Genomic DNA, 23,160 nt, shown 5'->3' with positions numbered 1-23,160 from the left:
GTGGGAGTTTGTAAAGATTTATAGGAGAAATTGTTTTACTAAGCAATATTCTAGATCTAAAACATCACCTGCAAGTCATTTAAAATTCTTTTTTGTAATTTATATCCATAACATTGCTTGAAGTAAATTTCTTTTAACTTTGTAAATTCTTCGTTAAAACATCAGTGTCATAGAAGTAAAATGGTCTTTTAAATAAGCAGACTATCACTTCTTGAATGATCTTGCTCTTTATAGAAAAGAATTCCAAAAAAGTTTATTTTGTCCGAATGTTTGTAGATTATACAAGGTTTGAAAGGGAGGTTAGACAAAGCTAGAATTGTTCAAAAATTAATTAAAAGATAAGCCAGGTTAAAGTTAAACATTCTAATAGTAACTTTTTTAATGTTATTGGTTTTGTTTTGTTTTCAAGAAATAGAAAGAGAAGAGGCCATTGTTTCTGATAAAAATACCATTGACTAATGAATATTAAGAAATGGAAGCTATTTAGTAAAAAAACTTGAATTTAGAATCATTATAATAAATGAAATCACAACCTTCACAACGAACACATTCTCTTTCTGCTGGAATTAAAATATAAATTTTCCTCCAAGATTTTGAAATCTGTCTTTAATTTGTCTCTTACATTTTTTATTTTTTAGAGATATAAAATATCTGTTATCTGTTATTTTTACAGTTTACTAATAAAGAGGAGTGAGATTGTTAAACGTTAGTATTATCAATTCTGATTTTAAGAACAATAAATTTTTATTTTCAATATAATCATATATGATTACATTGTACCGTATATCATAGTCTATAAAATTAGTCCTTGATTTATACGTGACAAGGTTATGAGGTTGCTGGAATTATAATTTATTTTTTTAATAGTGGATAAAATTGTGATAAATCGAATGATGTGCGCAACCTTATTGCTTAAGCGTGGAATAAGATACTTGTTTAGAATTGATCAACGAAACTTTGATATACAGATATTTGATCATTTATGCTCATTACAATGCTAGTAACGTTTCACATCTTTCACTGAGAGAATTAATTAAAATTTTATTTTGGTAAATCTTTAGAATTGTTCCCTGTACACTACCGTTTCGAATTCGATAGAAAGGAGAATTTAGTTATTTTTAAAGAACTAAGAGATCGGCCATAATTTTACCTTACCTTATTGCCTTAAGAGGAAGTATTCCATTGGTTACACATTTTCGAAAATGCATTGTCGATGGAAATATTTCGAAACAGTCCATTTATGGAACTGATGATTTAAAAATAAACAAACTTTCCCTTGTAAAAATTATTATTTTTCTACATATTTCCTTAAAAATTGTATTTTTCTCACTTGTAAAATATATAATTCCATTAACTAAGGCCGCACGATAGCCGAGCGGTTAGTGGCGAGATCGGTTAAGCCAGGGGTCGCCAAACTTTTCTGATCATGGGCCCCCCCCCTATATATAATTTTTCAAAATCTCCATCGACTCCCATAAAAGTAATTTTCAGTTAATTAAAATAAAACTATTTATTAGGTATTGTGTTTATACATTTATTTTATGTTTTTAAACATTTATTAAAGTAATTTTACATTGTGTAACAATAGTTTTATGAAAAATATCTTAATGTTAAAATATAAATATTTATTAAATAATAAGTAATTATAAATAAGTAAAGTAACTACAGTATTGCTTCTTAATTAATGAAATGGGTGTGTCTGGTGTTCCTTTGCAAGGTTCGCTATATTGGGTCTGAAATTGTTTTTCCTTCGACCCCCTGGCTCAGATCGACCCCTACTTTGGTTAAATAGACCCCTGGGGGTAGACCACTCTGGGTTAAGCTAAGCTGTATTGTTGGTACTGGGTTCGATGCCCGATCTATTCCTTGGATTTTATTTAAAGTTTTGTAATGGGAGATTCAGGGCGTACGGTCGGACGAATCTCTATTTGGGATTCGAACAAAAGTTTTAATAAAAAAATGGAATGTTATTCAGTCTTCTTTTCATATTCTTTCAATTCCTAACAGCAATATTCTCTCTCTTTGTGAATAGTTCAGTTACTATTACTACAGATGCGGCAGAATAACAACCTAATCACCGCAAAGTTATTTAGTTCACATTTCTGGACCAAATATTATATAATATTTGCACGAAGTTAAAACACGTTCTCCCAGACCTTCATTTCCGCTTCAATAAATTTTTAGTTTAAGGTATTGATTTACATAACTTTAATTCAATGTCTGTGGTTCATAGTTTATAACTATTATCTGCATCTTTAAGGCAATTCCATTTATTAATGTGAAAGAAGTAAAGTGATGCCCGTTTTATCAGGCGTACTTTGCCTTCAACTACCAAATTAGGTGTCGTGGGACGTAGGCGACCAGCAAACATACTTTGCTGTAAATTCCTTTTATTACCTATTAAATAAAATCCAAGGCCTAAGACCGAGAATCGAACCCAATTACACAATGTCTACTACGGGCTTGCCTCTAACCGCTCGGTTACCGTGGTGCCTTTAATGTAAAAGAAAAATTGTTTTATTTTAACCTCAACGCAACGAAACGATTTAATTTCAGGTTTGTGTGAACAACCTATAAATAATGAATAGTAGCTGAAACTTCAACATTTTTCTATTCAGGGATAACAATGAGTATCTGTTACAAACAGTAGGTCAGAATTCTTAATTCGGAAATGTCTTTCAATGTATACTTTGTCAGGTTTTTACTACGTTTACCAACGAAAGGAGTTCCTTTGATTTTTTGTTTTGTTTTGTTTTATGTAAATTATTAATAAAAGGGGCAGAATTTGCCTTTTAAAGACGTTCAGAAAACTATCCTCATTTCTCATATAGAATTATGGAGACTTAGTGCAGTTCATCAAAACTAGAAAAATCTATTGGACAGGTAAATTAGGACGTATGAACGAAGGTCCAAAGATTTTTAAGAGGGTATAGTTGGCCGGAAAGAGAATGTAAGTGAAGCTCAGGAAGAGTTAGTTTATCGATTTGATAGATGACCTCCAGAAAGCAAGACTGACCCAATTTGGAGTCTTAGGTACAATTAGTTTGGATTTAGGGTTGAATAATAGAGACTGTTGGGAACCTCTAATCCACCTTCGACTGAAATGCCGGCCAAGAAAGTAGGACGTAAACTAGTTACTAGATAAGTACTTAAGGTGAAAACTTAGTATAGTAAGAGAAAGAAAAAACTCCTAGAGAATCCGCTTTTACAAATACAAATAAACAAGTATATTTTAGTTTAATAATTGCTGAGATTTAACTAGCCAGAGCACAGCTGCTCGTGCAGTTGTTAGACGGAGGCAGAATAATTAATAGGCCCAAAAATTAAAGAATACTTATTGGAATTTTTTAGTAGAAATGGTGCGAAATCATTATTTGACTTAAATTATTCATCATTGTTCAAACACACTTATTCACGTAAATATTCAAGTTCATACGTCAACGAGGTTAGTAAGAATTGTGTAAGGTCATTTGAACCGTACGTCCGTAAATGGTGTTTTGACACTATTTAACACGATTCAAGTACTTCACTTTTGTTATTCACTGAGATAAGAGTTAGCAGAACAAACAATCAGAATTTACATGTTTACTTTAGCATTTTTTTTTAGTCAAATTAAATTTTTTCTTATTAAAGTATTATCTGTTTATCAGCATTAAGGACCACTTTACGCACAGTTTACCTCTTCATTCATTCCAACAACTTGTTTAGGACGCTGCTATTCAAACACCGCACCTTATCTCATCACTTAGAATCTCCACTAAAATCACATTCAGCTCCCTAGAGTGACTTACAACCAAGAAAGACCATAAGTAAATGTTCGGTCGTGACTAACTTCCGACTCCCGCGGCTCAGTCTCGAGCCCGCGCGCGTACTAATGTGCGCATCCGCCTTAATTTCCTGCTATCACTATCGCCAATTACTAAGTCTTATTTTTTATTCAATAATTTTCAGTATATTAAAATCTTAGTTTCCGTTTCTTATGCCAAATGCGTCACTACCTATCACTTCTATTTCCTTTATTTGTTTTTTCTATTCTAAGCCCTTTGCCCCACTACTTCCTTTAGGACCGTGTGGTCACCTTTCGAGCCTACACAGTTCTCTGCGGTACCGCGCTATTTACGCTTCTGTGTTTCTGTGCTAATACGCTTATATTCAACGCTTCACTCATCGCTTCACGCCTATCATTTTTCATCTGCATCTAGTGCCCTTAGTACGCTATTACTTTCATACTTCCGCTGACACCTAACAGTACGCATCATCCGCATCTAAACGCCTCTCCCGAATATTGCTTCACGCATATTCCACCGCTTATAGTGCACTTATTGCACTATTCCCCCTTTACTCTTCCGCTTACCTCATTTCCACTTCCGCTACGCTTCTCTGAGCCTGAGCCCAAATATTGCCTCCCTTTCTCAGAGCTCAACACACACACACACACACACATTTACATAAACATATATACACGCTTCCGCTCCACAGCTTCCTTTCCTCTCATCGCTTCTCAGGCAGATTATCAACATACCTCACGCACATCGCTCCTTGCAAAGGGTAAGTACCTTCCCCTTTTTCTTTTATTTCTCTTTAGTTTTTCTATTCTTCTTTGTCTACTATTATTTCGTACAGCGCCCACTTGGGCATTTGGGTGTAGGCGTACTCGAGCGCCTATAGTAAACATGAAATTGGTCTGATACCATTCTGTTTATGAAAAGCTAATTCTTTAGAGGCAGTTTACAGTTCCGATATAGCTATGGAAAAAGCGGATGTGCAACTAACCTGTGGTTTACCTTGTCCTTCAAGTGTTTAATAATGTTTAGCTTTTTGTCTAGGGTTACACCTTGGTGCTTGGCCTCCAGATGATTCTATTAATACTTTTAACAATCACTGCATCACCCAAAAGACCTCCATTTAGGACTTGGTCACAATATCTTCATTTTTGCCCCATAATGTAATCTTTTATCCTCTTTATGAAATTACAATTTTGTCAAGTCTTATCCAAAACGATGGTATCCATTTTATACTTCTTTAGTTGCTATTGCTCAGTTTTTTAACTCGACACCAATTTAACATTTCACCGGTGATATATATTTGAGGACTCTTGAAAGTGTAAAAGCAGTTGTTAGAAGCCTCTCTCTGTTGAATGTGAAATGTCAACGTACAGCAAAAACAAAAATCGCATATTTGATAGTTCATTAATGCTGAAATGATTGTTGATGGAGGGTTTCCTGAAAGTTACTTAAGCGATAAGTTGCTAAAATTTTGCTTTTAAACCGAATAATTTGACTGAAACTGCTGATTTTAATTATATTTTTTCCAACTCCAGGGAGATTTCTTAAATATTGATTTTCTTCTTCTTCTTCTTCTTACTGGCCTAGAAATTTGACCTAATTACTATTATATAACTTTTTTCTCATAAATGTATTTAAAGTAAGTTTTGGGATGGAGATACTTTGGGCTCCATCTACGGAGCCAATTTAGGGAATTTTATTCTCTGAATTATTAATGAAAATTGAATGTGTCGTTCAAATTTGGTGTTAGTAGAAATTTATTTGAACTGAAGTGTGTATCTCTTCAACTTCGTTATTGTTTTCCTAAGCCTCTTCTCAGTAAAAGGTCCTACCATTTTTTATTTGAAATTGTTTTTTCATGAAATAGATGTTAAGTAAACTTTTGGGTCCCTGAGACATCGTGCTTTTATAAAAAAGAAGTCGAAGTTTGAAGTAGTTCTTTGAGAATTGTATTAGAGATAGTTACGGAGTATTTACTAACACCATAATAATTATTATTTTTGCGTATGAACATTTTGACCTCGCAAAAAATGGTTATCACACTTTTCTACGTCAAACAAGTGTCTACAATTAGGTTAAACATAAACAAAATAAATTTAAGGCAAATCGCCTACTAAAAGTTTGTAAATAATAACGAATTATGGCCTTCAGAAACCATTAAAGTTTCTTTCTTTTTTTTCCCTACTGACAAGAACTAGAAAGTTTAAAATTTTGTTTTATATTTCAAGTATTTAATAAAATATTAATATTTGAACTTTTGTGTTTTCTGTTAGCTTCGAAATTGCCTTACATTTGCAAGTTTGGAATATGTTACAAGCAGATATGTTTACATTAGAAAATATTGTTCAAGTTTAAATCTGATGTTTTGTTAAATGGTAAGGCTCAATATACTAAGCGCTTTCCGTAGCTGAAAGTAGAGCTTTTGCAGGGCGCTTCAATTTTTGTAAATTGAGGTTTTACAAAAACTACAAAAATGTTTTAGTTTGTATGAAAGTAAAATATCACATAGCTATGAAGATCAGGATCAGGATCTGCCTTTCTTTTTTCAGCTTATGAATGAAAATGGCCAGCATAAGTGTCTGTGAGAACTAATAAATTTTAAAATGCAGAAATTTAATTGTTCTTTCTCCAAAAATTGACATTTGAGTAAATTAGTAGTGAAAAGTCGGTTACACAAAATCCCAGTTTTCTGCATTTACACCCCTCTGTTCGGGAAAGGGTTTTCTTAAAAACCAAAAAAATCCATGTGGTCTTGAAGCTCAATAAATGCGCAACTTTTTCTGAAATTATGTAACTCCTTGATTCATTAACCATTGAAAAAAAGCAGTTGAAAATTTTAACAAAAATCATCGAGAACAAGTTTTTTAGACATTAAAGTAAAAATTTCATAGTTATAAGAAACGTTTTGAGGCTCTGTATTGAGCAAATTTATAGGAAATTTAATGATCTTTCGTTTGGAATAAGCAGATTTGTTGTAGGATAAAGGATAGAAAAGTTACCACCGTTTTTATGGTGAAAAACGCGAATATCGACGGAAAAGTTAGAAATTCAAATATCTTGGTCACTATTGAGAATCGGGCTAAATTGAAAAGAATATCTTTTGTTGCATTTGAGCTGCAGAATCACCTCCCGAAGTTTCGACCACTCCTCCGTATACATCCTGCATAACCTTAATAAAAACTTACACCCTGGTTTTCTTACCTACACCCTGTGTCGTCCTGTACTGCTATTTATAAATAAATATATTGTACAATACTAATATATGTGACTTCACTGATGGTATTTGTTGATAATTTTGTAGTAATCGCAACGATTGCATCGCACACTAATTGGTAACAAGACCCGTCACTTTTTTTTTGAACCATTACCTAGGCCAGTTTATTTTAAGAGGTTACTAGGAAATCTGATTCTCGCTGTACGTATTTTTTCTATGGCCCAAATAATTATACAGGTTGTGGTACATTAAAAAAATAAATAAATTATTGGTGAGGCGTTCACATGACCTTCTTCAAGAAATGATCCGGACTAAAGTAGGCTAAAATCATCCTGGAAGCTCCCTAACACTCACCCAATGCACGCAGGTAGACCTGCAGAGGTAAATGATGTGTCCAAATATTAGGGAGTTAGGGAATCCCTGGCCAACACATAACACACGTGCGCGCGCGTACTTTACCGTCAAAAAAAATTCTTTGTACATTAAATAAATTCAATAATTTTTTTATATTATTTCCATAATAATCATTTATTTGAAAATTATCAGAACTTATTTAGTGCAAGCCTATTTGTTGGGTTTAATTATAAAAAAACAAGTAGAAGAGAAATACAAAGGAGAAGAAAGAAAAATTAAGAAAATGTATTCCTGAAATACCAAAATTGACTGTAATAAACAGACGAACATTGGTACAGCGCTTTCCAATGTATACAAAAGTCCAAACACAAGTAATCTAATTTACACGAAGATTTGTGCCATTTTTCGTAATTCAAAAAAATGTTTAGATGGAAAATCTCAAGAATTTACTTGCAGTAATATTTCTAGAGTTTATTTGAAAATCTAAATTTGCTCAATCATACTTTCAGCAGTTTGCCAGATTTTTCAGAACTCAAATGCATTTTGAGTGTAATCGTGAAGATACGTACAAGTTTTGTAATCCAGTTAATTGATGAACGTATTTTCACTTTACTCACACTTAGCTTAGAGCGCACATTTCAGCAATTCTTACTTACGAACTTCTACAAATGTTTTCTTTCTCTTGCTTCTAAACAAAATCAGCGCCATCACATAAAATTTTCGAACTAATTTTTAATCTAAAGCACCCTGTTGAGGTCCCTGAGTCTAAAGTTGATGCTTTTAGAAAGTGTTCTATGTTCAAATAATCCAGCTTCTAAAAAGGAATGTGTTCAAACACTCTAAAGTGGTCGTACACTTTTCACGCTTGAAAATGGATCATTCGGCTTTCTCTGAAGTTTGTATACAGAAAACAATACAAGAAGGTATACTGTTGCTCTTATTTGATTTTTTTTTTTTCATTAGGAAATTCTTTTATGGCCGTTCCTTGAGGAGAGAGAGAGAGAGAATGACAGCCTTCTTTCTTTCTAAAGAATCATTCAAAAATAATTACAGTTTTACATTCTGTATAACGTTACTAAAAAATATATGTTTCAACAATTCTGAGTTTATAGTAATGTATTAGCAGAAATTTGATAATTACCGTAGAGATATTCATTTGAGTATTTCACATCAGGAATTCGGTTAGTTTGTTTTACGACAAGAATCTTAGTGCAAAGGTAAAACTGTAACTAGCGTTCACCATCTTCACACGCGGAGATTCACCGTCCAGCTGAGTTCTAAATTAGTATTTTTGGCAGGAGTTCGCGGCTTGTTGTAGCCAGATTGCATAATGAGATGCGAAGTAGTGGGAGACAAGTATATAAGGAAAACTTACACGCTTTCATATCAATATCATCGATTGGCTGGCCACGATTAGCTTCTTTTTTTTTATAATAACCTGTAGTGTATTAAAAAAATTTCTTAGTTTCGATATTATAATATAGACTAACAAATAGATTACCAAGTAAGTGGGGGTGGGCAGTAGTGATAAAAGTGCCACAATCGTCCTCCAGCAATAGTGTGCTTATTGGCGTGTTCAACCGAACTGAATTAGGATTAATTCTAAATTAATGGGTCGGGCTTCATATAACACCGGTTCCGTCAATCTTCAAATTGGTGAGTAAATCACATGTTTCTAAATATACTATTACACGCACAAATACAAATAAAAAAATTAATAACGTCTGTTGTATTGACAGTGATAAAAAAAAGAAGAAAAACGTAGTAAAATTAAAGTGGCCTTAGCTTTAGGATTCATGCTAATCGATAATATATGTTTGCTACCTTAGCAATAAAACTATAGTGATAACGTCTTGTCGCCTGTGATTTTAGCCTCAAAACAGATCCCATCAATTAATCCACCAGATACGTGTGACGATTTCTGGTTGAACACCTAGTTGCATCCTTTTCCTCTGCAAATTGTATCCTTCCTATCCTAAGCATTCCATAAACTGTTATGAAGGTCAAAATGTATACTTACTTACGTCCCAAAATCTCTCCTTAACAATTTTCATGTAAAGTTCAATTTCAATCAATAGCCTTGAGTCTTAAATTGATTCACTCGACAATTTATGGGTGCTAAACAAAAAATTTTCAAGAGATGAACAGTTCGAATCAAACTAATTCTTGTAACTTGATTAGGGGCAATATTCAGTAATATCGAACCTTAAATTTTAAAATTTGATCATTGATTAATGTAACAGTCTTACGACCACTGGAGCTTTAGGCGGCGGGAAGAACTATCTGGTATACAGGCTTTGAGAACTAGAGGAACATACTTAAACTGTAGGGTTAGAGGATTTGAATGAAGAAGTAGGGATTCGTGGCATTTTTTTTTATAAAGGAAGAATACGATATCTTTGAAAAGGAGCTTTGAGACCATTTTTTAGGAAAATAGTGGATAAGGGTAGTAAAAGATTTTGCAAAAGATTTTGGAATTGGAATATCGCTTGGATATGCCTCCTACTTTAACTCCGTAAATCCAAATTGGTCATAAAGTTGTTAACTCTGTCTAATTAGCTAAGAAACAGTCTATATCGTATGTTCAGTTCTAGTCTTTTGTGAAGATTCCAAGAGTCTTTTGTCCAAGCATCTAACGGTGTCTGCAGCTGGGATGGGAATGTTGCAACATAGGGGAAAAGTACCTCGACGAAGAGTGAACTATATAGCTTAGATTGGTCTTTTGCTATCTTGATTATTTGTGAAATTTCGTGAATTGTCTTTTTATGTTAGATGTTTAAATGACGCATTTTTTTAAATTCCATCAGATTGTAAGTAACTATGAAAGAACCAAAATTAAATTAGAAAATTCTGATGTGCATATTCACACGGCTTTCATTAGTAAGATTTAAGTATGTTTCCCACATTCGGACGGAGTTCGAAGAAATGTTATATTGTAGTTAGAGAAGGTTTTATCAATATTCACAAGCTGTTTTTGTTGTACTGAAACTTGATTTGATTTGAAATAATTCATAAATCTTAAACAATAACTGATTCTTTAAATATTCTAATTGTTTTTTTTTACAACAGTTTTTATAACTGTAGTAAAAAAAAAATATTAAAATATTTAAAAAATCAGTTATTGTTTAAGAAATATGAATTATTTCAAATCAAATCAAGTTTCAGTATTTCAATTTTTGGGCTCGCCCCGGCCCTAGCAGACTCTAACTGCAGTCTTATTTTTACATTACAAATACCATAACTTTTAGCTAGCGCTCTTTTCACATATCTACAAGTCCACCCAGTGAAGACACACTTTGAGCAATACAATGCTGTAATGCAGGTTTGCAGCACATCACACAATGCGGAGCTGGTTTTAAATATGTGGTAAAGTTTAAACAGGCCATATGATGCTGAAGGTGTTTATTTAAAATTAAGAAGAATATTGTGGGAAATATTCAGGATTCCTGCAGTGAATAAAGAATCTATACAATGTTCTTATTAATAAATTTTGTCTCTTAATTAATTAATTAAATTATGTAAATATTCAAGTGTCAGCTTAAAAGCACTTTCAACTTACAACTCCCTCTTCTTCACAGAATCCCCATAAAATCAATTCTTCTTGTGCAATTATTCAGATAATGAAAAAAATTACTGATTAAGACACTTACTATAAGTACGATCTGTAAAGATAGTAATGATTAAGTTCTCTAATCTCAAAGAAAATTTGAGGTTTTCAAAGAAAACTGAGAATCTCTTAGAAATTCCCAATTCAAGTTTAAGCTTTTGATTTTTAATTTTATTTTAAACTGATTAATTTCTGGAGAATCAAAAATGAGCTCCCTACAATTTTGGATTGCCTATTCTAAACGTTCGCAAAATCCTTTTCTCGTCGCAAGAAGGCTGTAATAAAGACAACTATGTCATTATATACATTTTATTAAAACATTTATATCAATTTTTTTAATGTTCTCTTCTTTCTGCTTAGAAAAGTATTCTGACCTGTTGCTATGTGTATTTGCAAATGTAATTTGAAATAGAGAATGCTAGACAAGCAATGAGCAGAACTCAGTTTATTTTAACAGCTTAATTGTCAAAATTGAGTTCATTAATTCAGTGTTTTGCTAGAAGAGCCTCTACTTGTTCAAAATGTCTTAGACTACGAATTCGCGTGCCAATTAAATGTGTGAAACAGTGATCAAACAAATGTTAATTATCCATCCTTCATAATTATTTTTACTGGAATATCTGAATTTTTTAAACATTAGAAAGTTATAATTAATCACATAAAAAAAGAATTGTGGGAAAAATTACTTGAAAAAATAATAGAAAAGGAATGCCTAGAAAGGCGGTCAGTTATTGACTCTCGTCTTTATGTTTTATAAAGAAGATTGAGGTATCATATTATACATATTCATATATGTTATAATTTGCCTTTCTTAAATAAAAATGTTTTTTGGCCTAACGTAATGTTAGATCATATAATGTAACATTGCATCAATAGATATTTTATCTTTAATCAAAAATTTATCTCGGAGATTTTATTTGTGGTTATAGAAAAAATAAATGTCCTATTTATTTTTGACGTAAATTATACAAAAAATTTAATACTAATAAAATTTATAGCAATGTATTTGCTCATAACAGAAAAGTTTTATTTTGAAAAATAATTGCCTTTTTGTGTGAATTCCTTCTGTAAATGAAGGATTCTGCGAAAATGGAACCATCCTGGCTACAAAAATAGTTTTACGAAATTATTGGATTTGTGCCGTGAATGCTGACACAAAGATGACATTATTGCTAGTAGGACAAGGATAGAAACCAAATTTTGATTAAGGGATCATCAAGGGAAATCCTTTGATTACTTTGCTTAGTAAAAATGAATTCCATAACGTTCAAGTGGCCTTGCTAAAACATTTTCTCTGTGGTGCTAAGTGCAATTTCTGCATTTTGGATCGTTGGGTTATCGTGTAAACTACAATATTTATAGTATGTGATACTCTACTCTGGTCTCCTGGAAAACTCCTCGTCGTTAAAAGAAGATCGAATACCGGAATGTGAAAATAAAATGAAGCAAGATGTTCAGGAAAAAAAATAAAACAATATGTTTTTTTAAACTCAAGACTATTTAAATGACTACTATTTAAAAATGTAGTGCTACTAAAGAAATCTTTCGGGCTGCTGACCTTTGCTTACCTGCCATTCGATCTAATCTTAAAGATGCCACTACTCAATCAATTAGGAACAAATTTTTCCGCTTGCTGTAACCAACTAGGTAAATTAACCGACATTATTACTTATCTATAAATTTCTGGAAAATAGATAATTCTAGTACTTTCCAGAATTGTATATTGCGAAGGTAATTGCGATATAATACGTCAAGCGATTATTCATAAAATGAACTATTTTCATGTGTGTTTTCCCTGATGAAAATTTCTCGTCATAATTCTATTTTTGGTCAGAATACTTAAAATTATTAATTTTAAATTTTCTAAACAAATTATTCACTCTAAATAAGAAAACTCTCCCTTCCCTCTACTTCCACGTCACAAATTGACCATTAACAAAAGAAAATCACATACAAGTGAAAACTCCAATCTATAAAGTGTATTTTCAGTGATAACTCGAGATTGAAAATTTGACACGACCTTGGATAATAATTTTGACGGTGGTTATGATACCACAGGAAATCATTACCAATTTATTTATCGAATAAGCTGATAGAAAAAGTAAACTTAACTTGTTATCTGTACACAACTGTTCCTAAAGATTTTTCGTTTACAGGAAAAAAAAAGTGCGTATATTTAGACTGTAAGTGTGCCATTAAAATTACTTTTTATTTAGCCATCTATAATTTAGATTTTTTAATTTAATTATCTTTAATAATTTCTCCCTGATATTATTCTTGTATGTTTCACTATTATAGACGGAACTACAACATTCTTGCGCTTGACACCAGCCGTCGTGATTTGAGTTTATTGAGTTTGAATAAGTGATTTGTAAAAGTTGACGTGCATTCGTGAAGCGTGAAAAAAAATGGAAATGCACATTGCTTTTATATTTCTGTCCGTATCCTGTTTCATCCATCATCATTTTGTTTCGGTTTATTTTCTTTAAATTAACTTTTGTAAATCAGTTAATGTAAAGGTTTAACTGCCCACACAAAAAAGTAGATTCATAAAATTTTATGTATGGCTGGACAAGTGGGTAGCTTTGTACCTGCCTGGAACGAACTGTTCGGAGTTTTATCAATAACTAATATCTTCTTTTGCAGCAGTTAACAAATTGAATTTAAAATACTAGAAATAAAAAAAAAAAATTGTATTACCATTTTTCTCCTGATTTTACAAATCTATTATGATTTCTTACTAGATTAAGTATTTTATTGGTTTTCTATAAATCAATACAGTTCACAGAGAAAAAAATACTCAACTTACGAAGCATAACTGCAGACATACCCCCCGTAAAGGAATATTGATTTGTTTTTTCAATCAAAGGATGATGCGTTTGTGTGAACCCAGATAATCAAACTTGAAGTGGTCTGGCAACTTCAAAATAGGCTTGACACATCATTCTGCAATACTTCAATTTCTTGCTCATCAAGAAATTTCCATTTCTCCTCCCGTGGAGATTACCTCCACTTAATTATCTTCCTGATAGACCCGAATGTCTGGGCCAATTTTGAGGGTCATAAGTTAAAATCCAAGCATGAATATGATGTGAAATACAATATATATATTTATACATATTTACATATATTATTTAAAATATCTTAAAGTTAATTCCGGAATATATTTGTAAAAAAAAAATTAAAGTAGCATCTATTCAGTCGATACTCAATCTCGTGGAATTAACAAAGCCTGTTATGAAAATCATCAGTTGCTTCGGGAGCTGTTCAGCAAAATTGTAAATGTACCCATTAAGAAAGAAGTACTCTATTGAATGAAACAAATAAACGGTTTTACAGAGAGGAAATAACGATCTAAAAACATAGTTTATATTTCATTGATTTATGTACGGTTGTAGACTAAAAGTAATAACTCATTGTAAAATAATATGATTTACGGAATGCGGGAAATTGATTGGTATTTTTACCGATAGTAGTCGTTGCTGTACACCTTGTTGTGGTAAGGTAATAACAAGATAACTCAGTTAATTGCTATTTAAAATTAAACATTATCGAAGTACGCAACGATCATGGAGCTGCAATTTTATATTGTTAAGTCTAATTTAATTTCATCAAGGTTAAGTCTAATAATTAAAGGTTTTCCAGTACTTATTGTACGTAAGAAATTTGTTCCCATCACTTTTACCTAATAATCATTCTATCATGGTTAATTAATGTTTACTTCAACATATTTAACTCGTAAAATTTGTTAACAATTCGTGTTTAATAGTATAATAAACCTTCTGCTCGTAAAACAATTGTAGAACTTCTGCCAATCACATTTTTTATGCCTCAATTTCAAATTTAAGTGTAATTGGTAAACAGTACACATAAATCATCTCAAATTTAACTCGTAAAGAGTACGTAGATTTGATTTGTACGGGGGGTAGCAGCAAGCCAAACTCTCCTGCAACCCAGAAGTTCTATTGTGGCTACACTGGGGGTTAGTTTCTACACAGAATGCGAAACATCTGTTATTTGGTAGATTTAGATAGAATGTGTAGAAAGAAAGATGAGTGTGTGGCTAAAAGTCACAGAAAGTTCAAGTAGATGTAGGTTCAACCATGATGGCCGAGATTACGTCTTTGGATAAAATCAGCAACTGGAATATGACTTAACTAAATCGATCTTTTGTTTTTCATCTGTAGATACACAACTTTTATTAGAAATATTTTACCTGGAAAATTTCATATGAGGGGCTCTTGTTGCGAGAAAAACGAAATGGCAGGCTTTCCGCTAAAAACCCATTTTATTGAATAGTACTGACTTACCTACAACATAATAAGTAGGAAAATAATATGTAAGTATAACTCAGATTTGGAGACATTTAATAGACTCTGCTAAATCTATTTTTAAATATTTACCTATATTATTGAAAATGTTTTAATGATTTTCCTAGAATTTTACAGTTGTACTTTCACTTCTGTCTGTTTCGTTTGTTTGGAAAGTGTTTCTTCTATCTATTACTAAATTCAATGTAGGAAGAATATCAATTCTCTAAACTACCACGACTATACCGAAAGGCGTTTTTAACTTCAATTTTCAATGGTTTCATTTGAATTTGGATAAACCGTACGTTGCACCTGTCACTTTTGTTTCATTTATTTTATTCCTCAATGAATGTTGATTAGGGTGTGTTATGCGGGAGCTGAGACATCACATCCTTCAATATCATTATAAGTGGAGCTGGTGTTCGTGTAAAACATTAAAGTCAACTTTTTTTTTTACAAATTTTAAGTTTTAAATAAAATTGGTCTCTTCGCGACTGTATCTTCTCTTCCCTTTATACTCTTTAACTGTATTGAAGGTTCATAAAAATAAAAAATGGAAGAAAAATTAATCTTTATTAATTAAAACACTAGTAATACAATTATAAAACTTTAAATATAAAAAAAAATGCGCTTCTGATAAACAAATTAGGTCAGGACAGATAAATAGGAAGGCTGTTGTGAATAACAACATAAAATGCATTGAATTAATTGCTTCTAAGCACTCATTGTTTAACGTTTCAGAATAACATTAACTGCACATACATAGCTCTTTTTTTTTTTTCTTTTTTTTTTAAGAATAAGCACAAAATTGTCTTTTAAAATTCGTTCAGGATGTCAAGGCTCTGCAATCTTTTTTGTAAAAGTTATTTTCATTTAATTGGAAGTTTTATTTATTTGGTCTTTTATTGCCGAACACTATTATTTTGTTCACCCAAGTACGTTTAAGTTAAAATACCCTCAAGGGAAGGCGCTTAAGTCTCACATCCTTTAGTTGTGAGGAAAAATATAAGAAAAAACAAAATACTTGTTATAACTTTCTTTAAGGAAAAAACGTAATAGGGAATTTACTAACACTGCCGTAAGTTGACGGAATTAAACTCACGACATAAAAATGCAACCGAAGAAAACAAACACATTTTTGTAAATATTTATATATGTTTATTTGTATTATGTCTCTCGCATTTTATTGATAATTATTTTTGAAAACATCATTGCTTTGTATGTTCCTTGATTTTCCTTGTTGGTGCTATTCGATAGGCCGACTTATTAGCCTACCTATTATGCAAATGTAAAAGTCTATTGCTTCTAAGTATTTCAAAACATTAAATCGCCGACGTTGACTGTGACAGAACGTCAACACATCTTTATTTTAACCTTTACATGTGTTATTAATTTCTTTTTTATTGTAAAATATTTTCTATTTTGGATTTTTTTGTTTGTTTGGTAACAAGTCAACGTTTTTCTATCAGTAGTTAGTATAATTGAAGAATTTAATAAATTCAAAATATTGTAATTATTTTAACTCCATACCATTCATTATTCGCTGTTGTGTTATCTGGTTCGTGAGTTTCTCCCGTGATTGGGTAATAAACGCATTAGTTTGATGAGTGTTTGTTGTCGAACCATATACGGTAAAATTTCAAAAGTATTTGATTAAGCTGTTCATTTTATAGATAAAAATTCAAAAAGACACAGGCCACTTGCAAATGCAATTTTTTGTCAACGTAACGGGCGTCAATCGAATCAGAGGGATTGTACAAGTACCGTGCAGATGACTGTTTTAGGAATTGCGTGATGACTAATTGAAAGGGATATGGATTATTATCCTGATGTGTGATGATAGATGAAATCAATAATATCAATTTGGTAAACGCGATGGGATTAAAACCACAACGTGTTCTGCTAAGGAGAATGTAGAGAGTGAACAATGTAAGTTGAAGTGCTACTGTTCCATTACTTCCGTATGCTATTGTACGAGTAACATTCTGATCGATTACTTCGTCTAGACATCCTTTTAGCCCTTGAAGTTTTTGTTCTTCTGAAGCCTACTTTCTTAGGTTGTTCTCTTGTATGCTGAATATTCTTGGGTGTTCCTTTATTCTTTGATTAAACACGACACATGATTAAACATCCCTTGAAAATTTTAAATCATTTCAGTACCAATCTTATGTACAGGTTCTTCTTTGAGGTGCCTATTTTGATTTCAAACTCTTTCACCTTTCCACTCAGCCTATGAAGAGAACCACATTCCTGTCACCATTCAGTCGTTTGCATTAATAACAAAATGATACTTCAATTGGAGTATACAGAGACTCCAATTATGTTTTTAATTTCATTTATATATATTCAGTAACTGCGCAAATTTACATGGAATTTTCACTTTATACTTTATACAAGTTTTCTCTTAGCGCTATCATAGGTGACATTCATAGCTGACATAGTAATCCTAAGTTCTAAAGAATTTAGATACATCTTAGTAAAATAAGAATTGTGCTTAATTAGATTTCTTAGGCTTATTAAGCTCCCTGTCCAGAGATGGTCATGGTTGTCTGTCACGAGAAAACATTGTTCGGTGGCCAGCATTGTACAGTAAAAAAACACCGATCGCCAATAAACTCAGATGTTGATGCACCTTAGATTACCACAAAAATTTATTTGGTAATATAGTAAATCCTCATTCATTTGTTTATCGATAATAATGGTTCTTGAAACAGTTGTTAAAATTATTTTGTTTCTATTTCGTGGATTTGTGAGTAATTTTATAAACAGTTCATTGAACTTTTTAATTCTCCTTATCAGTAATAATAATATTAACATTAATGCACATGAAAATAAACAAACATTTAAAAAAGTATACGTAAATGACGGATTCTCCTCTGAGAAATGTAGGTCATTTTAAAATATACCCTTACTTTTATATAACTGAAGAAATTGCACTGAAGGAATTAAGAGCCTATCTTCTATTATCGCCTAAAATTTTAGGATTAGCTAGTGAAAGTTTCGTGCATGCGTCAAGCAATACAATAAGAATAATGAGCATGCATTCCATCGGCTTTTGCTCTTTGAATGCTGAAAATTGTTTACTTTTTTGTAGATTGATTAAATTAGTTTGGCAACCAAGAAGAGTAAATGAGACGAATCTTTCGGATTTTAGCACGCGGTAAACAAATAGGTGGAAAGCATTTCTTCAATAATAGTAATATATTTTAAAATATGCCTGCCCTCTCACATTAGGATTTTTAGTGACCGTAACGTTGCTGGAAGTGGAAAACAGATGAACTGGCAAAACAAGAACTTGCCGGTACGAGACTCACCGATTAGATTTGGGAACAAGGTAATATCTGCTTTTCCAACAGCTCTAAATAAAAGCGGCTGAATGCAGTAGGTGGGCTAATTTATAAACTGCAGTATATACACCTACCTGTCAAGGAGGCCTATGCTGCCAACTACCGTCTCCTCACTAGCCAATAATACCTGAAGCATCATCTCGACCGCATTAGCGATGCAGAATTCCCTTATTTCCTATAACGTAATTCTGACCAACCAAAGAATAGCCAGCATTTACAAAATGTTCAATTTTACTGAAGTAGCTTTGTATTGGGCAGCGAGAAGCATATGCTTCCAACACTGTTGGAAAATTGTGGTTGAACAAGAAACAACCCATATGCACCTGGCCTACCGGAGAGTTTTAATATTTGCATCCTTAAAGTTTATATGAAGATCTGATTCACGGAATTATTTTTATAGACTGTATTATTTTCGCAACATCGCCTTTTTGGCAGCAAGGCTTAATGCAAAAAAAAAAAATTAAATATCAAAAAAATTAAATGATTATTTTTTAAAAAGTTTCATCCGAACTTTGGTTCTTCCTACTCAATCAAACAATAAAACATTACACTTAAGTAATTGGTTAATTATTTTTCATTTCTAAACAACTGTCTACCTTAATATTCCCTGAATCTGAAAAATAAAACTTGTATTTTGAAAGTAATTTAGCAAACTTTAATTATCTTCCCTTTTTTAGGTTAAAGAATATGCAAAATTAATTAGAATATTTCGTACCACAATTATATACGCAGATGTTTAAAATGTCGGGTAGAAAACAAAAGTTATTGTAACAAAATTTGGTAAAAACCAAATTAGGAGTAGAAAGAGCAGCTAGACGATAAAAAAAAAAAAAATAAGTGCGATAACCGCTTGTCCTAAATTTTATTATTATCTGGAAACTATTATCGAAGTCTGCGACGTTATTGAAAATTCGTACTCAGGTGTACCTTATATGCAGTAAGGTTAGTTCGCTTTATACAAAATTTAAAAAAAAAGAAAAACCTTTTTTTAGTATAAATTCACCAGAACCTCGAATAATTAGGTCAAATTAGATCTAAATAAACAATTTTTAGTTATCATTGCTTGTAAAATTTATGTATGTAGGTATACCTGTTTTTCATATCGTTATGTAATTATGAGATAAGACGGTCTACCACCTTTGAGGACCGCTAATCTTCTTCACATTATTTATTACTTTAAGTGGAATAAAGCTTAAAAAAAAGAAAGAAAATTGTTGCAAACAACATTAAGTCTTCTCTCATTGGACTTTTACTCAATTATTTTACTTAATTATGACAATGATCGTTTGGTTTCTTAAAAAGCCTGGAAACTGAGGCATCAATTTCACCCCATCTTCGATGGGGTACAAGGATGGCTCCAAGACTGAGGAGGGTGTGGGAGCGAGAGTGTACGGGGCGAAGCAGAAATGTAGTTTTTCTTCTTAGCCTAGGAAAACTTGCTACAGTTTTTCAGACTGAGCTAGCTGTAATTAGGTTCTGTGCTGCCGAGATTAATGGGCGAGGAATTATTAATTCTAAGGTACATGCATCGCATGGGTCTGGCAGATGATAGCCTTTGTAGGTTCTGTCAGGAAGTGGAGGAAACGGCACTGCACGTATTGTGTCAGTGTGAGGGGCTCGTGTGGCTAAGGATGTTACTTCTCGGGGAGGAAAAACCAAGGCCTGTGAGCTTTACCCAAGAGTCGCTCTCCAGAATTAAGAGTCTGATCAAAAGGACATGTCTGGAGAGTTAGCTTTAGAGTGAGGGGAGCCTCAATAGATCCTAAGGGGTCGCAGTGGCGTAGGTCTTGAGGCCGCCCTAGTTTAATCTATCTATCTAATCTATCTATCCCGCCTGTAGGACTAAACCTCCAACAAGAAATAAGATTAAAAAAGTAGATCTATTAATTCGCAAGATAGGCCATCAGTAAACCTTTTTTCTTCCGTGAGCTCCAAGGTAGAGCTGTAGCGGTCTTACCCTTAATCTTGGAACACTTAGATGAGTTACCTCAACCCGAAATACCAGATCTGAAAAATAAACGATCTTAGGATTTGGTTTAAAGCTACTACAAATTATTACATCCGAACAACCTTGAATGTAATTATTCATCTCTAAAATCGTTGGTGAGTTCAAAATATTTAAAAATAAATAAATGGATTGATAATTATGTCACCATTGTTACATTTAGTGATGTTGTTTTTCCTTTATTATTTTTATTTTACTAACAATATAATTAGTAATTGCGAAGATCGTAAATTAGCACATGAAAACGTTAATTACTATTTTAGTCTAAAGAGAAGTAATTGTTTCAGGCAACAATTTGATTTCAAATTAGCTGATTTTTGAACATGACATCTCTTTGAACAATATTATTACATCATACAAGAGAGAAGAAGTAAGTAGTATACGCTTCTAGAATGCTAATATATTTTGAAAAGAACATGTATTTTTCATGTATAACTAGTTGGTATTCTTCAAGTGGGGCCCTCGGGCAAAAGCCAGTGAAGAAAATCACTAAAAGTATCTTTTAAAAAATTGCATAAGCTACTTTCAGATTTGGCATTCAAATGTACTTCTTTGATAAAAATAAGTTAATAGTTAGGATGGATATTGGCTGTTTTCAGTGTGAGAGCACTTTCAAGATTCAATAATCCAGATTATTCAGAGAAGTTGAAATGACCAAAGGAAAAGTAGTGTTTCTATATCTGCACGCATTTTGTTGTGCCACAATTACATTTTGTTTGCACGGTTGCATGCAAAAGAACTTTGGAAGCTTCTCAGATTATTAAAAGATTATTAAATTACCAAACAAAATTTGGTGTTTTAATATATCTTTAATTAATCTATAGTTATATAATTCACTGAGGTCTAAAATATCAATATTAACAATTAACATGTTTTAACAATAATTAACTATATTTAACAGTTATTCCATCGACTTCTTCACGTTCAAATGGCATTAATCTTATGTTAACAATTAGCAGTTGTAAAAAAAATTAAAATAAAAAACAAGTAGTTTCTCTGTTTATCCGGCAGGTAGCACGAGTTTACTGAATGTTGCACAAGGTTTACTCTCAAACCGTAATGTGATGAGTTTATTGAAAATACTTTTGTTTAGAACGTGTTGCTACAAATTTGGTTTTACAATCCCTTACACAGAGAGAGAGAGAGAGAGCCTTACTGCAATTATATTGAAATTGAGTCTACCGAAGTTGGTTTTTTGGTCTTCTAACTTTTTTTTTCTGCCGCTTCCAAAAGTTCGAAATTGAATTTATATTGACTCCAAAAGAAAATCATCTATTCCATGATGGTACATTATGACTAGTTTCTCTTATTCTCCTGATGTCTGCTGTTTAATCAGTAGCTAGAAGTTAAAGGCGTGCAAAATACAAAAAAAAAGATTTTCTTTTTTGCCCAACAGTTATTGGGCTAAATTGTAAATGTAAATTTTACAATAGACAGATATTTTCTTTTAATTTTTATTAGGGCTATTTTTTAACTTTCTTTTAGGAAGTTTACCACAATAGACTTTCTAGGTTGCAGTGGCGTAGCCTTCCTCTCAGGAGGAAGTACTGCAATCCTGTAAAATTTCTCCGCACATCCTTATCTTCCTAATCAATCTTATTGGCAAGGAGGGTTGTGGATAATTTTTTTGTAATTTTCGGTATATTTGGTCCACTGTCAAGCCCCTCCTAGATAAACAATCAGCGTCAACAAAGCACTTTTTTTATCCCAAATTTCTAGTGAAGTCCTATTTCGAAAACCGAAAGGACGTTAGATTAAAAGAATTGTATATTCCAGGGTTTAGTTGAGTCCCACAATTCTGCTTCGTATTTCCATATCGTAAATTTGTAGAGTTTAAGTTGGTTATTCAGACTAGTAGATTTATGACCAAGTAGTCTTCTGAGAAGTCAGTCTATTTAGTTTTAGTATTTTCTAGTCTTGCTTGTGGGATCCAGATTAGGTGTCTGCCTAGGTAGAAGAGGTAACGCACCTATATTTAAGTGGATATATCAGTAGTGTTTGGTATGTTGATTTTTCTTCTAAATTAAAAGTAACCTTAACACATTTAGTTGGGTTGAGTTCAAAGTGCTCTAGTAATAAGGTAGAGACATGATTAGAATCGAATGGAAGGTTAGGTTTGCACTAGCATCAGTATAATTTGTTATTACAATCTTGGGCTGAGGGGGTAGTGTAGAGGATAGTTCCCAAACTACAGTCCTATAAATCAGAGATCTCAACGCCGTATCCCAATTTAAAAAGCGGACGGTAACGGTAGGATTTCAGGAAAAGATGAAACGATGGAAGGAGGATTTTTTTTAATTTGTACAGTAACGCTAGGTATGCTGAACTCTGTCGACAGCCATTTCCATAAAGACGTTGAGACCGTTTGTTTAATTAAATCGTAGAAATGATTCGGGGAAGAGAAAATCTAAGAGCCGTCAGCTGGATTCGGACCCGAAATCATCGCGTGAGCCTCAGGTACGCTTACCACTTAGTGAAAACCTTCTCGTAGCAGATTTTTGTTTTATTTTAATACTTTTTAATTTAAGGGAAATGGGA

The 23,160-nt window shown here is 32.4% G+C and overlaps 1 protein-coding gene and 1 long non-coding RNA gene across 5 annotated transcripts in view; one reads left to right on the top strand and one right to left on the bottom strand.

Annotated features, from left to right (window-relative positions):
• The window catches only part of LOC141460280 (sodium-independent sulfate anion transporter), a 41,752-nt gene that overhangs the window by 2,436 nt on the left and 16,156 nt on the right, over positions 1-23,160 (top strand). Inside the window, exon 1 of one of the 4 annotated variants that reach the window (XM_074140118.1) lies at positions 8,786-9,009. The exons of 1 other annotated variant lie outside the window; for it this stretch is intronic. In XM_074140118.1, the coding sequence (XP_073996219.1) occupies positions 8,964-9,009 (46 nt within the window). In that variant the 5' untranslated portion in view covers positions 8,786-8,963. Of the gene's footprint in view, positions 1-8,785; positions 9,010-15,026; positions 15,300-20,967; positions 20,993-23,160 lie in introns of those variants that run through there. 2 more of the 4 variants (XM_074140122.1, XM_074140121.1) reach the window with 2 other exon arrangements.
• LOC141460296 (uncharacterized) lies at positions 7,642-8,730 on the bottom strand. Its single transcript, XR_012461845.1, has 2 exons — positions 8,495-8,730; positions 7,642-8,378 (listed from the first exon to the last, which is right to left on the bottom strand). It is a non-coding gene; the product is annotated as an uncharacterized lncRNA (long non-coding RNA).

The sequence above is a fragment of the Rhodnius prolixus genome, unplaced genomic scaffold, assembly GCF_049639745.1.
Source record: "Rhodnius prolixus isolate KJV_2025 unplaced genomic scaffold, Rpr scaffold_6, whole genome shotgun sequence".
Taxonomy (NCBI): Eukaryota; Metazoa; Arthropoda; class Insecta; order Hemiptera; family Reduviidae; genus Rhodnius; species Rhodnius prolixus.
The sequence above is the reverse complement of the archived record's forward strand: the minus strand, read 5'-3'. Positions and strand labels throughout refer to the sequence as shown.